Genomic DNA, 16086 nt, shown 5'->3' with positions numbered 1-16086 from the left:
ATCCCCCTTACTCCCCTCTCCCCCCAGCAATCACCATCCTGTTGTCCATGTCCATGAGTCCTTTTTTCTTTTTGCTCCTTCCTTCCACCCCCTACCCTCCATGCCCACTAGCTATCAGCTGCTCTCCCTCTATGAGTCTTGTTAGACCTCCAGAGATTAATTTGGAGGAGCTTCTTTGTCTTCCCTGATGAGCTGTGAGTACCATAAGAAGTTCTCAGCCCAGCAGGAATCCAGCACAGCCTGTCCGTTCTGCCCAGTGAGTTCTGCGGCTCTGGGGTGAAGGCATTACTTTTTAAGTTGGAGAAACTGCTGGAACTAACCAGGTTCAGCATCATCATTTCTTGAGGTTCCTATAAACAATCACATGACTCCATTTTAGGAGCCTGTGGTGAACTTGGTAAAAGTAGTCATTCAATCAAGGGGAAATAACATGAGAACTTGCAGTGTTGGTAATAACAGAAACACTTGACTTCACTCAAATCCTGGTCTCGCGGTGAGGTTTCTTCTTTAGAAGGGGGCCGCGGCTGCTGTTCTGCCTGCCCCATAGGATGTTAGCCTGAGACCCACAAATGATAAAGCTGTTAGTGAATGGCTTTATGAACCATAAAGGCTATCAAATAAATAAACGACATACATCAGTAGAGCCCATTTATGAAAAGTTAGTGGTAGCATTTCCTACTTGGAGTTATTTGTAGCTTCACAGTGCTTCATTTCCAAATATAAAATGAAAATGTTGTGTCATGCACCATTAAGCAACCCACAGAACAGTTCCTGTTCTTTCTAAAACGGGATGGGGTGATTTATCGGCACAATGCAGAACTCCTCTGTTGTTGCATGCCCGCTTGTACTTTTTCCACTCGTTAAATTTTCACATATAATTAAAACAGCTCCCATATTTTGCATATGTTTTGGGGTTTTTTTCTGATTCAGTGGAGCTTTGAGGTTTTAGTTCCAAAATCAAGATTATTTTTGGTTTTCCTTTTCCTTGTCTTCCTCCCAATTGCTTTGTTACCGTCACTTGACTCTCTGTTCCCCGTTTTTATGCACACCATCACCTTACTCTCTCCTCCCCCATCACTCACTCATCCATGTTTAGCCCCAACGTTGCATAAACTTTTACAAAAATTGGTTTTCAAAAATCCACTTTGTGATTTTTGCATTGACTTTTATAGTAAATGTGCTGAATGTACAAAATAACTCATTTGGTTTAAGAACCCACATTAGACATCAGGCACCAAAGGGTTTGGTCTTGCTTATTTGTTACATGTGTCTGCGATTTGGGGTTTCTGTTTTTTGCTTTTTCTCTCTCTGTTCCTTCAACCTCCCTGACTTCGAACCCACATGGCCTTTGAAAAGAACCTACAACCCAGCTAATATTTGAAGTAGCCTATAGGGAGTTGGAGATCGGCTGCCTCTTCGTCCTTTCTGAGTCACAACTGTGTTTTCTGTGGCACTCCCGAAATAGTTCTGGGAAAGTAGAAGAAACCAAGACATACACAAAAGCCCAACACACAAGATAAGAAACACTGATGCATATTCTTACAACAGGCAACCGCGGGGCCAACATTGTAAACATTCTGTCCCGTTTTTAAACCACGTATTATTCCCTTTTCATTTTGAAATCTGTTTCTCATGTCTGGTGTATATGGCACTGCAAGCCACGGAATGGAGTGGCCCCTCCCTTGTTTCTGCACAGCTGGAGCTGTGGGAAGGAGAGGCTCAGTGACAGGAGAGGGTAGATGTGGCTCCTGAGCACCGACCCAGATAAACAGAGGCAGCAGATCAGGCCCAGTTGCCATCATACCAATCATACCAATTTTGCTTGTTTACTTCTGGAACATTTTTGCAATGATTTTTTATCATCTTTACTTTGGGTTTTTTATTGGTACATTTTATTCTCTTTCCTAGAGAGTCATATAAGCCACTTCCTAGGTGAATGCAAAAGTTTCCCACCATTTTACAAGTTGTTTCAATGAAGGTTTACAGAGAAGGACTTCTGTGTCAGAGTGGAGAGCCTGGCAGAGCCTGGGGGACTTCGGTTCACTTTCCAGCCCCACCCAGTCTTAGTTCCAATTTCCTCATCTGTAAAAGGGAGATGACAGGAATATGTGGCTCATGCAGTTGTGGAGGGGTTGGATGAAAAACATGCATGTAAAGCCGCTCATTGCTGTCATCCCCGTGATTCCAGAGCTTCATTGAGTGGGATGCAACAGTCAGTATTAATTGTTAAAATGGCCTGAACCTCAAGACCTGCCAGGTCTAATATGGGCCCTTAAGCAAATCAGCCTCAGTGGCTCTCGGCAAATCCAGGTCCTAGCCCACGCATCAGCAGCCTCGCTCTAATCACTGGTTGTTATCCTCTGCGCCAGTTCTGCTTGCAGGATTCCATGAGGCAGGAAGCCTGTGCTTTCATGGAACTGAAAGTAGGACAGCCCTCTTTCCACAGAAGCACAGACTCTGCTCCTGACAAAACTGGAACATTCTCTGAAGAGAATGTACGGAGCACTAAACACCAGCCTCCACCAGCTCGTTTGATCTAGCCATCTACTGTCCTCTTGGGCCAAGGGGGGCAGCAAGTGGATAGATTCTGAATCGTTTGACTGTCACAGAGATTATGAACAAGGCAGGGCGGATACATTATTAAGGTCCAACTGAATACACTAAGACCCAGCTATTTCCCTTTATGTTTTTTAGTTAATAGACAAAATACAGAGGGATAAGGGGGGAGGATTGAAGTGGGAGGCCAGGGGTGGGTAGGGCAAGGGAGAGTAATGGGGACAACTGATTGAAATATGATTTTAAAAAAATTTAAATAAAAACAAAATAAATAAATAAAAAGAAAAAATGTAGAGAGATAAAGTTAATCGTGATCATAAACGATATCCCCTACTCATCATTTCCTCAAATTTGCTCTAAAGTCTTAGAAGCTTCTTTTTATGCATGGTCTGGACTAAAACAAAATAACCTTGAAATAAGCCCCAGGAAGTGATGCTCAAGTCTTATGAATCAGCTCACATTTGTCTTCTTTACATTCACAGCTATTTCTTCTGGAGGAAATGAGAGAGAGGAAGTATGATGGATATGCGCGAGTGATACAGAAAACGTGGAGGAAATTCGTGGCACGGAAGAAATACGTCCAAATGAGGGAAGAAGGTATTTCAGTCACTTTGTTTCATGCGTTTAATAAATCTCGAGAATAATTTTGAGCTTAAATTAAGTTACAAGTTTATTTGACTTTGCATATAATGTCATGTGTGAACAATCTTGCATTCCTTTAGAGTTTTTCTGTGTATTTTCCTCCTTTTTTCTGGGGAGCTGATCCTTCTCCCTTCTCTGCCTTTGCGGGAATTGCAGCCTCAGACCTCCTGTTGAACCGGAAGGAAAGGAGGAGAAACAGCATTAACAGGAACTTCATCGGGGATTACATCGGGATGGAGGAGCACCCGGAACTCCAGCAGTTTGTGGGCAAGCGGGAGAAGATCGACTTTGCGGACACAGTGACCAAGTACGACAGGAGGTTCAAGGTACATGCTGGCGGCCTGCCTCTGAGAGTCACCAGACAGATTCCTTAGTTGTAGAAATAACTCGCAGTTTTGCTTTTCTTATTCCTGAAACAGAACATGTTCATTGTAAAAAAATTTAGAAAATACAGAGAAGCCAAAGGAAAAATAGTTACTTATACCCAGAAAGTGTTAACATTTTGTGTATATCCTTTAGAATGTTTTTTATACAGACATACTTATATTTATTTAGTTTGATAAAAACGAGATCTATATTATATGCTGGTTTATTTTTTGGTCTTTTTTTTTTTTTTTAAGATTTTGCTTATTTATTTTTAGAGAGAGAGGAAGGGAGAGAGAATGAGAGGGAGAGAAGTATCAATGTGTGGTTGCCTCTCAGACACCCCCTACTGGGGACCTGGCAGGCAACCCAGGCATGTGCCCTGACTAGGAATCGAACCAGTGACCCTTTGGTTTGCAGGCCAGTGCTCAATCCACAGAGCCACACCAGCCAGGGCTTGGGCATTTTTTTTTTTAACATACCAGGGAGAACCTTCCATATTAATAGATTTGTCATATAAATTATTTTGTTTAGCTGCATAGTACAGTTCCATTCAACAGATACTACATGTTTTTTTATCCTCACCCAAGGATATGTTTTTATTGCTTCGAGAGAGAGAGAGAAACATCACTGCGAGAGAGAAACATCGATTGAGTGCCTCCAGTATGCATCCTTACCAGGGATCAAACCCACAACCTGTGTATATGCCTTGACTGGGAATCAAACCGAAGACCTTTTAGTGGATGGGATGATGCTCCAACCAACTGAACAACACAGTCAGGGCTACTTATTTTTTTATGATAGTAAAAAAAGAAGAAAAAGCCTGTTAAGAATGGATCAATGAGTAACTGGTTAAAAATACAGCATCTGTTGCTCTGGCCAGGTGGCTCAGTTGGAGTGTTGTCTCGTACACCGAAAGGTTGCAGGTTCGATCCCCGGTCTGGGCGCCTACAGGAGGCAACCGATCAATGTTTCTGTCTCTCTATCTTTCTCTCTATAAAATCAATAAGCATATCCTCAGGTGAGGATGTTTTTAAAAGTATGCAGTGAGCAAGCATCCTTTCATGCATATCTTTGTGTGTTTATTTGCTGATGCTTTTAGAATAAATTGATAGGAATGAAATCATCAGGTCAAAGGATTCAGAATATCAAGCAATACTGCATAGAGTTCTTACCCATCTTCCCTGAGAAAATGAGTAGCTCTACTTTCACATGGCCACTGGAGGGACACTGATGTTTCACCTGTTCCCTCAGACACCTTTCTTCTGTCTGATAAAATCTTGGCCCTGAAAGAGAAATCTGAAGCCACTGTAGTTCATGGATCCCTTAAGAACTTTTTTGGTTTGTTTATTCATTTTTTGATGAGGAAAAAAATTGAAGTAAATAACTTAATAAGAAGGATTATGCTGTTTTGCTGAAGCTGAATCATTTCTTACCACCTGAGTGCGGCGCCAGCTGCTCCGGCAGCCAGTCTGCGTCGTGCCGAGATGAGTGCGTATGTACTCGGTGGGGTTGGGGACCCACCTATTCCAAAGTCTGTTGCTACTAGATTTCTAAGATTTATCATTGAGATGAAAATTTAGCCATTTTCAAAAGTCAAAATGTCAGGGCTCAAAAAATACAAATGTTCTGTAGCAGATAATTGTTAAGGCCACCAAATGTGTGGGCCTGCCCAGGACTGTCCCTTCACACCTGTTGTCCCAGTACCTCAGGCGGATCCAGGAGAGTTCGCCATTTTTGTAAGTCAGAGAGAGTCAAATATCATTAATTTCACATATGTCAGTGTAATTACTATGAACAGTGTCCCCATTTGCTGCTCAAGGCAGATGGTAACAGATGCTCATTTTGTGGACAGTTGTCACTTGGACATGTCTTTTCGCCTTCTGAAAACACCTCTCCTTACAGGGTGTAAAGCGAGACTTGCTTCTGACGCCAAAGTGCCTGTACTTAATTGGCCGAGAAAAGGTCAAGCAGGGCCCAGACAAAGGCCTCGTGAAAGAAGTGCTGAAGCGGAGAATCGAGATGGAGAGGATCTTGTCCGTGTCCCTCAGGTGAGTGGCGAGGGCGTGGGGGCAGGGGTGCCCACGTCTCCTCAGCATCGTCACCTGCTGTCCCAAACACAGCCCGATGGAAGGCCTGGTCAGGCTCCCCAGTTGTCACAGTCATGATGAAGAGCCCTGAATTTCCTCGTCTTCCCTAAGAAGACCCGACCTTCACTGGTCTCAGGGATTCTGATTTGACAGCGAGGAGACAGCAAGAAAAACCCGTGTCTGGTTAGCTCCTGCCATCAGGAGATACTCAGATCAGATCCTTTGTTCCTGTCAAATTTGAGAAATAATCCTAGTACATGAAACAGAGTGTAATCGCTGTTACTGAAGTGGAGCCAATGGTCCAGGGACCCGTCCCCAAGCCCACCTCACCCGTGTGGAGGATCTAGCCCATTTCACCAGCAAAGGCCCAAGCAGAGGTGGCCTTTAGGGCACCGATGTTGTTTTTCAGTTTGCTGTGACCTCTGACTGTCCAGGAAGGGAAGTTTCTTTGGACTCCTTAAGGTCCTTTCTGTCTGCTCATACAAGGGAGGGAATACAAATAGGTCTCTATAATATGTAGCCCTGGAGTCATTGCCAAATGCTCCCTTGAACTCCAAGTTCACAGGCAGGGAGGGGCTTTTGCTCTTCCTGTCAGCACTCTGGCTTTATTTTGGCAGAGGGGCTCTGTGCTTCTGAGATTTCCCTAAATCCTCCCAGGCTAAGAGCTCCCAGGCTAAGTTCCCTCTGATAAGAGGAAATCCTCCCAGTCTGCAGAAGGCTAAGAAAAGAGGAGGAAAAGCCCTTTGAGCTCAGTAGCTTCCTCCCAGAGCTGCATCCCTGGGCCCTCCTGAGGATGCCGCTGCCTCTGCCAGGCAACTTTTGGGCTGTCATTTCATCAAAAGGAATGATGTTCCGGTTGCTTGTGAACATGTCTTCCTGGAATCAGGACATCTCTAAACTCTTATTCCATACAGAAAACAAAACTGCTGCTTTCAGGAAAAAGCCGGGCTTTTGTGTGCTGAGGCCTCTGGCCTACCAGGCTGGAAATCCTGGCTCTAGGGAAATAATCCAAAGCCGATTTCAAGGAGTGTCCATTCTTGCCAGTGTCGCTGTGGCTTCTGATTCTGTCTGCTCTCAGCTTTCCTGATGAAGGGCCAGGTGGTGCAGTGAAGCTGAGTGTTTTAAACATCTCAGCTCAGGGTGTGAGCCCCTCAGCAGCCTTTTGGTAGCCCCACCTCGGTCTCAGTGCCATGAATTTCAAAAAAAAGAGGCTTCGGACACTGCCTGGTTCTCAGAAGGTCTTCCCGAGCGTGTGGCTTATTGGCTGAGTCACAACATCAGCCACACTCCTCCTGGCTAACTGGGCCCCGAGGCTGCCCTCAGTGTCTAAGGAAGCAACTGGAAGCTTCTCTCTTCTTTTCTGGCATGGGGACCAGCCACACGTGAGCTAAGCCGGGCTGTCTGCAGCTCATCCCAGCTCTGGAGCACGTGCACCCATGAGGCTGAGAGTGGTTGCTGTTCTTCCTGTTATCATCGCCCAGCGCTGTGGTCAGCCCTCACGCAGCTCACGGAGTGCTTGACCGTACCTAATCATACTGACATCTGCATCACCCACTCTGACACTGTCTTGTTGATCAAGTCCTTGAGGCTTATCGAGGTGTGGTTTTTTTTTTCCTTCTGTCTCTTTTTGTCTTCTCCCACAGTTTCTGGGCATACAGTGTCTCATGGTAAAAGCAGCTTTTTTTCCTGCTTCCTCTTTAGTATCCATGGTCTGGATGTGTGCTTCCTGTGGCCTTTCCTCGTTAGAGGCTGTAATAAAATGAGGTACTTAGCCTGAACGTTTCTCTGCCACTATGAAAAAAAGAGCTTGAGTCATTTTAACTTGTGATCTCTGCATGTTGTAGTCACTGAACCTCACGTTTTCCGAGATTAACACTGTCCCCTTGTTTCCTTCATTCACTGGGTACCCAGTAATGTAAACCAAGTTAGGAATATAGCCAGATGGGTGATGGTGTATATAGAATCAAACCAAGAGTATCAATTGATATTGGTACCAGACCACCAAACTTGTGTGTTCAACATATTTCAGTCCAGGTAGAGAGAAAGATTTTAACAGTTGTCTTACATTTCAGAAAAAAATTTCTAACGTGTGTGTGTGTGTGTGTGCGTGTGTCTTAAGTATATTTTATTGATTATGCTATTACAGTTTTCCCAATTTTTCTTCCTTTACCCCGCTCCGCCCCGTACCCCCCAAACCCTCCAGCATTCTCCCCTCCTTAGTTCATGTCCATGGGTTGTACATAGAAGTTCTTTGAATTCTGTTTCCTGTACCATTCTTAACCTCTCCCTCTCTTTAATGCCTACCAATTATGCTTCTTCCCTGTGCCTTTCCCCCCTATTCTTCCCCTCCCCTTCTCCATTGAAAACCCTCCATGTGATGTCCATTTTTCTGATTCTATTCCTGTTCTAGTTGTTTGCTTAGTTTTTGGTTTTTTTCTTTTTTTTTGGTTTAGTTGTTGATAGTTGTGAGTTTGTTGTCATTTTACTGTTCATAGTTTTTGATCTTCTTCAATGTCTTAGATAACTCCATTTAACATTTTATGTAATAAGGGCTTGGTGATGAGGAACTCCTTTAACTTTACCTTATCTAGGAAGCCCTTCATCTGCCCTTCCATTCTAAATGATAGTTTTGCTGGATAGAGTAATCTTGGATGTAGGTCCTTGCCTTTCATGACTTCAAATACTTCTTTCCAGCCCCTTCTTGTCTGTAAGGTTTCTTTTGAGAAATCAACTGAGAGTCTTATGGGAACTCCTTTGTAGGTAACTCTCTCCTTTTCTCTTGCTGCTTTTAAGATTCTCTCCTTATCTTTAATCTTGGGTAATTTAATTGTACTATGCCTTGGTGTTTCCTTTCTTGGGTCCAACTTCTTTGGGACTCTCTGAGTTTACTAGACTTGCATGTCTAGTTCCTTCACCAGATTGGGGAAGTTTTCCTTCATTATTTTTTCAAACAAGTTTTCAATTTCTTGGTCTTCCCCTCTCCTTTGGCAGCCCTATGATTCGGATGTTGGAAGGTTTAAAGGTGCCCCAGAGGTTCCTAAGCCTCTCATTTTTTTGATTTCTTGTTTCTTCATTCTGTTCCAGTTGGATGTTTATTTCTTCCTTTTGTTCCAAATCATTGATTTAAGTCCCAATTTCCTTCCTGTCACTGTTGGTTCCCTGAATATTTTGCTTTATTTCCATTTGAGTAGACTTCATTTGTTCCTTCATTTTTGCGACCAAGCTCAATCAGTTCTGTGAGCATCTTGATTACCAGTGTTTTGAACTGTGCATCAGATAGATTGGCTGTCTCCGTGTTGCTTAGCTCTTTTTCTGGAGTTTTGATCTGTTCTTTCATTTGGGCCAATTTCTTTGTCTTGGCACACCAGTTAAGTTGTAAGGGGGCAGGGCCTTAGGTGTTCACCAGGGCCGGGCAAACCTCTTTGCTGCACTGTGGCGCTTTTGGTCTGTTTGAATGTTTCTTTAATTCCTTTGTTGTTGGAGTTCCATGCAGTTTGATTTTCTGACATTTCTGGTGGTTTATTGTTTTTAGATTGCTTGTTATCCTCCTTTTGGTTGTGTGAGGAAGTGAAGGGTTTCTACCTACGCCTCCATCTTGGCCGGACTCCTATTTGTATGTGTTTTGAAGACTATATGAGGCTTACTACTTGAGTGTTGACTGGAATGACCACCTAATAACTTGTTCTAATTAAGAGTATCAAACTGTCTCCAAACTTGATCTTTCAGCCCATTTCTGTCTCTTCTGACATAACCACTGTCAAAGCAAAAATGGGCTCACAGCTCCCTGATCAAACAAACCAACTATTTGAAAACAATTATGAGCTCTGCCTGGTGTGGCTCATTGGATTGAGTGCTGGCCTGCAAACCAAAGGGTCGCCAGTTCGATTCCCAGTCAGGGCACATGCCTGGTTTGCAGGCCATGTCCCTGGTCGGGGGCACGTGAGAGGCAACCACTCGTTGATGTTTATCTCCTTCTCTTTCTCCCCCCCTTCCTCTCTGTAAAAATAAACAAGTGAAATCTTTAAAAAAGAAAACAATTATGAGACAGTTTGGGGAAAGTGAACACGACTAAATATTTGTAATGAATGATTTATTGTTCATTTCTTTAGGTGTGGTAATAGTGTTATGGTTATTTTTATTTAAAGAAGCTTTATCTTTCAGAGATACACACTGAAGTATTTAAGGATAAAGTAATATAACAGTTACACTTTGCTCCAAAATAACCTGGTTTGTGTGTGGGGGTGGGGAAGTGTGTGTGCAGACGGATATGATTGTGTGTGGACTGGTAATTGTTTAAACCCAACACGTGGAGGTTCATTCTGCTGCTCTCTATATATTTGCAATTTTCCATAATAAAAAGCTTTTTCTAGTTCTCCAGTAGACATTACATTTTAGAACTATTTACCTTTTATAAATATACTGAAATACATGTAGTTAAATTATAATTGAAAAAATTTTTTAATGTTTAATTTATAAGAAAAAAAATAGGATAGACCCAGTAGCTCAGAGAGATACACAGACTGCAGTTGTTCAAAGGGACAGTAGGGTGATTTGAACAGGAAAAGTCTTTATCTAAATAGAAGTTAGGCTGGAACGCTGGTGTCTGATTTCTGCCTTCCCCAGAGACTTGGTGACACTATCAGGAGGTGGCACGCCAACATATAGTCGAGACATTGGGCTTCCCAGGTGTAGAGTCTGCTGATAGAAGGCCAAGCACCAGTGTTTGAAGGATCCTTCAAGAGCTGCTTCTTGTCCAAGTACTGACCTCGCCGCGCTCTCATTTGACAAACTCAGTCTGCTGGAAGGGTAGCCACAATGTGTCACAGCCTATGCTTTTTGCTTTTTTGTTTTTAGATGATAAAATTAGTACCATCAAATCATATATTTGGGGCTCTCTCCGGTGAAGCTTCTAGTGTTCCTTATTTCAAAAGCTGACGACCAGAGGCCTGAGACCAAAGCCTACGTGGCCGCCTGTGTGGGTCAGATTTTCCAATCTTTGTATGTAATGTGAAAATCAACGTGTAATAGTGGGCTTTGGACAGAAGACCCAGCTTACTTGGGCACACCATTCTTGCCTAGCCCGTTTCATTGCCTATTGCCCTGAGCTTCTGGTGGTCAGAACAATCAGCTTTACCTAACCTGCTCAGCTGACCAGAAGCGTTACTGAAATCTTGATTTATTGTGACTTGTTACCTTTGAGCTTTGGGAACCTGGGAGATGTGGCATTTTTTGTACTGACCCACCCACCTTGTGCTCAGCTCCGGGATTCAAAGGTGAATGAGGTGTAGTCACTGCCTCAAGGAGCTCCCTCCCATTCTGGAAGGGGAAGCAGACACCTGAGTAAACCTGTGCCACACAGGTTACAAGTGTTCAGAGAGCAATGCACAAGCCACTCCTGGTGTGCAAAGGTGGGAGGGAGCCTTTGCACCTTTGCACCTGCGGTCAGAGAGCTTCTCCTGGGAGGCCTGGGAGGAGGCCCAGCACAGCCTTTACCAGCACTTTCACAGAGAAATTAGTTGGGATCCCAAACTGGTGCCACCAGTTTCTCTGTGTGGTAGAATTCTGGAGAAGGTTAATTTCTTCCCGATTTACCTATGTACTTTCCAGTTCACTAAAAGGAGCATATATTTCATAATCAGGAAAAAATTTTATAAAGGCAGGGCTGCCCTAGCAAATTGCCTTTTCGGCTTTATGGGGGGAAAAAAAAAACCTCCTTTAAGACTTTACTCAGTGTTTTGTAACTAACATTCTTTGAAGAAGGTACCGGTTATGGGAGTAAAACAAGACTTTCTAGTGTTGTCAGCAATACCACAATAAGCCACAAGGATGAGGGGGTAAAAAACAAGCAGAAAGCCAAAGCGGGGACTAGAACGGTAAGGAATCTTTCACCACGAGGTAAAAACATCTGCAAGGAATTGCAGCGTGAGCATATGAATAAGACGGGGTGAGGTCCAAGATAAGTCTGATTTCTTTTTTAGAACAAATAAATGCAAAAGCTTTGTTTCCAGATCGAGGAGCATGGGCTGAGGAGGAAGGAGCCTGGATGAACATGCCTGGGTCACGGAAGGAAGGGGTTTTTGAATTTGATGGTTGAAGTCAAAGTGTCCAAACAATCTCTTTTCATTTCCAGACTCATGCTGATTATTGACCTTGAAGTTTGGGCCTGCTTGTTGTTTCTTTTTTGTTTTTTCTTTACAGTAATGAACACATAACAAATGTAAGCACATTAAACTACTTAAGGTTACTTGTGTTGGGCTCATTTAGCCCTGCTGAATAATCAGTCCTGCCAAAAGTACCACCTTATAAGGACATGCTCAGACAGGAGAAAGAATGCTCCGGGGGAAGCCGCCCACCCCAGAGCACCACACCTCACCCCACCCACCAGAAAGTGCGGTGCTTCCTGTTTTCACTCCCTCCCCTGGCTCGGACTCCCTTCCCAACGCGTCTCCTTACTCCTGTGCTAGGAGGCTTGCACTTCACTTCATTAACTCCACATGACTTGGAAGAGCTGTTTTGAGCAGCTTTTACATACGTGCCTTTTGGAGTTTTAAATTGCTATAATTGACATAATTGAGACAATTTTGGAATTTTCCTAGAAATAGCAAGATGATAGTACATTTGATGCCTTGACCCTCTGAAGTATATTGTTCCCAAACTTAAAATTTTTCAATTCCTAGTTCGGAAGGGTTTGTGAACAAGGATGTATAAGGGAGATTGTGAGCTGTCCTACAATACCCATTCTCTCCTCTACCTATTAATGGCTGGCAGGCTACCCAAAGACTACATTTCCCAGGCTTCCTTGCAGTTATATGTAACCTTGTGACACAATGCTGGCCACTGGGGTATGAGGAGCCTTGATTGTGCCGCTTCCTGGCCACTTCTGTAAAGGGAAGGAGTGGGTGCCTGGCTCCCTGGCTGCAGAACTATCACATTGGCCCTGAATGTTGTTTTTGCACATGCTGTGGAGTGACAGATAAAAGAGTTATGTTGTTTAAACCACTGGTTGTCAGGGTCTTCACCACAACAGAAAAACCTGTATCCTAACTATCACAAGACTATGCAGGAAGCCTGGTTGCAATGGAGGGATGTCTGAAAACAAGCTCTTAAGATGATAATAATGACCAGGTGCTCCACCAAAGGGCCATTATGTGTCCAAAAATACTTGCAGAGTATTCTGGCTTCGTGGCTGTGAGGGGCCAACTCCTTTCCCCTGGTGAGGGTGTCTTGCTGCTAGTTTGCCCCAGTCCTCTCTGTGGTTTGTTTACACTGCCCTTATGAGCCTTTGAATTCCAACTGTGTTGTAGTCCTACCTTAGTCCTTTTTTCTCCTGTGGGTTACCAAACCCCTCCTAAAGGAAGACTCGGCGGGGGGGGGGGGGGCTGCGGTTTCAGGGAGAGAGACTGTGGCTACCACTGCTGGCTTTGTCAGGTTCAGGCCCCCAGCTCCTTGGCTCAGCCCAGAGAGAGAAGGTTCCAGAGAAGCCTACAATCATCCAACAAGGCTTTCTCTGCCCAAGGAAGCCCTCGGGTCCCACGGACCGCCCACCCCAACCTTTTACATATTCGTGGAACTGAACAGAGAGACCACAGGAGTTGCAGTTTAAATGGATCAGATTCTACATGGAAGAAGACTCCCTCATCTCAAAGATTCGCCACACACCAGTCCTTCCTACTGGCCTCACTGTCGGCTGTGTCACAGCACAATAATCCCACTGGTACAGTGGGACCGGGGGCCCCGAGGGCAGGGCACAGCTCCTGTGTGGTTCGGCTCGGCTCTGGTTACTGAAAAGACATGTCGTTGGCATTGCCTACATGTGGAGGGGCTCCAATCTTACCATGGTCAATTTGTCAAAGAGGGTTCACTTAATTTGCTTTTAATACCTGAAAAAACACTTAACAAGGTCTTCTGAAACGTCGTTTAGAGAGTTGTCTTAGATATTTCATAGCGGTGCTTGGATACAATTGCAAACTTATACCTTATGAAACATTTGGGGTGGTAGCCTCCCTTCAGCTGGGCTCTACACCTAACAGCTAGGGAACAAAGCCTCTCAATTATGTGTGTGTTGTAGATTTCAATTACAGACTTCTACAGAGTCTAGCTGGGCCGGGAGTGGCACTGGGTGCAGTCAGGTCCCCGCTGCCATTAGGTGTTCTCCCCGGGACTGGTGCTGCCTGGGCCTCTTCTTTCCACCCTCCCCTCCAGGCATGAGTTTGCCCCCAGCCCTTCCCTGTCCAAATGCGCAGTTCCCCCAAGGATGGGTTCTTCCCCTGTCCCATGAAATGTATTGGCTCGAACGTGATGGCTGTGCTTGCGCGTTGTTCGTACACCTGTTCGGTGTATCTCTGTACGTGGTCCGTGTGTCCATTCAGCAGCACCTGGAACGTGTTATAAGCTGAGCACCGAATACTCAAAGGCTCTTAATAATGAGCACAGGTGAAGCCCAGGATGTCACCTTCCCGTTTGATAACCGAGCTTATATTTCTGCAAAGTAGGCTTTATTGCAGTAGCTCTAGCCATGTCATCATCACTTCTACTAGCTTGTCCATTTTCAGCCACGTTCTACTCGTAGTATTCCAGATGTATATGATCGTAACGTAGAAGTTGAACTTAAAAATGGATTTTTTAAAAAGTACAGACTAAATCGTCCTTAATTTCCTGATTTTAAAAGTCACGCGGGAGAAGTATTTTTGTGTGTGCTTTTGGGGCGGGCCATGAACTTTCTGCAAACGCAGGTTGCAGTGACTTTATTGTGTAATTCATTCTTGTGTTTTGTCATAAAGATCATCACAGAAACTATAGAAACCTAGTGCTGTCCTATAGAATGTTTAAAAATGAGTAAAAATGTGATAAAAGTGCAACTTGTTATCTTTCTAATCTCTTTGCAGCACTATGCAAGATGACATATTTGTTCTTCATGAGCAAGAGTATGACAGTTTGCTTGAATCCGTCTTCAAAACTGAATTCTTAAGCCTCTTAGCAAAGCGTTACGAGGAAAAAACTCAGAAGCAACTACCTCTGAAATTTAGCAATATGTAAGTTGGGATCTGGGGCCCATACTTCCAATTAAAACTAGAGGGACCCTGGATCTCAGTGCTGGGGTCCAGGCTGAGAGGAGAGGAGGCCTGTGGGGTGGGGCCTGGCGTCTTGACTGGCTCTAGGGGCTTGAGCAAAGCCCAGCCTGTCTGCTTTAGCTTCTTCCCATGGAATCTTAGGGCCACAGAATACGGTCCGGATGGTAGTCACACACTTTGTAAAGGTCACTTTGGCATTTCTGTGAAACAATGACTTCATCAAATGATATACTTTGTCATTTGGACAAAGGTCACCAAAGTGAGGCAGGGAAGGCAGTTTTTTGTTTATCACCACTAAGAGAGTAGCCAGCAGGAGTCAGACTGGAAGAAGAAGAAGAAAGTGAATGGAGTGGGAGCTGAAGTTCCCAAAATCACACCTAATAAAAACCTATGGGTGGGGCACTGGGGACATGTAGGTCACAAGTGGCCAGTGTCTTGGGTCTCGGCTCTCCTTGTATTGCTTTAGCAGCATGGTCTCATGGACCAGATACCGGGATACTGTCAAGCTTCTGAGTTGCTTTTTTTCTCCTTAAATTTCCATCTGTAATATGGAGATAGTTTCCATCTCTTCCTACCCACAAGAATGAGGCCACAGTAGAGCCCTAATCCCACCACGAGGGAAACTCACCCTGACGAATGCCGCTGTGGTTGCATTGAAATGGATACGGGTAGCTGTACAGACCCGTCACAGCTCTTCCAAGGAACAGTTCGACTATTAGTACCAGAGCAGTACTTTTGTCTGGAAATTTGTAATAAGGGAATAACGAAATAAAGAGGACTACCAAGAGCCAAGCCACTCAATAGAATAATAAGCAGCTACTTAAAATTATGCCTTTCCGGTCTGACAACATGAAGAAATATAAGTTTAAAAAAGCAGAATGTGAAATTGAATTAGGCATATAGGCAATATGAAAAATAAAAACTGGCTGGGGAGATTTGGAATTGTGAGTAAGCCTTCCTGTTGGTTGGGCTTTGGTTGCTAAGTGGTGTCCTTTTCCCTTCCTGGGGTGGCGGGAGGCTGAAGGAATAGAGCTTAGTTAAATACCACATTCTGCCAAGGAAGACACGCGTTAACATGTGTCTGACGTCTCTCAGGTCTCCGCACACAGACCCAGGGAAATCAGAGAGAGGCACGAGGACATACTAGAGCAGCTGTGGCCGGGTATTGTCGTTCCCTTCCTGCTCTCCCCCAGGGAGTCCTACCTGAGTCCACCTGCAGAGTGACATAGGCACCTGTCATGGGGTACCTCCCTGACCACCTGGTGTCTCATAGGCGCTAGGCCCCAAGTGCTTCTGCCTCTGGCCACGAGGCTCCCCTTACTGTCATGCCAAAAAGGTGGCTTCACACTCCTGAGGGCCCTGTG

At 44.4% G+C, this 16086-nt stretch overlaps 1 protein-coding gene across 1 annotated transcript in view; it reads left to right on the top strand.

Annotated features, from left to right (window-relative positions):
* The window catches only part of MYO1E (myosin IE), a 203109-nt gene that overhangs the window by 163107 nt on the left and 23916 nt on the right, over positions 1 to 16086 (top strand). Inside the window, exons 20-23 of the mRNA XM_024567788.4 lie at positions 3039 to 3153; positions 3355 to 3524; positions 5467 to 5612; positions 14537 to 14683. Of these exons, the coding sequence (XP_024423556.2) occupies positions 3039 to 3153; positions 3355 to 3524; positions 5467 to 5612; positions 14537 to 14683 (578 nt within the window). The remainder of the gene's footprint in view (positions 1 to 3038; positions 3154 to 3354; positions 3525 to 5466; positions 5613 to 14536; positions 14684 to 16086) is intronic.

This window comes from Desmodus rotundus, chromosome 7 (genome assembly GCF_022682495.2).
Source record: "Desmodus rotundus isolate HL8 chromosome 7, HLdesRot8A.1, whole genome shotgun sequence".
NCBI classification, from domain to species: domain Eukaryota; kingdom Metazoa; phylum Chordata; class Mammalia; order Chiroptera; family Phyllostomidae; genus Desmodus; species Desmodus rotundus.
The sequence above is the reverse complement of the archived record's forward strand: the minus strand, read 5'-3'. Positions and strand labels throughout refer to the sequence as shown.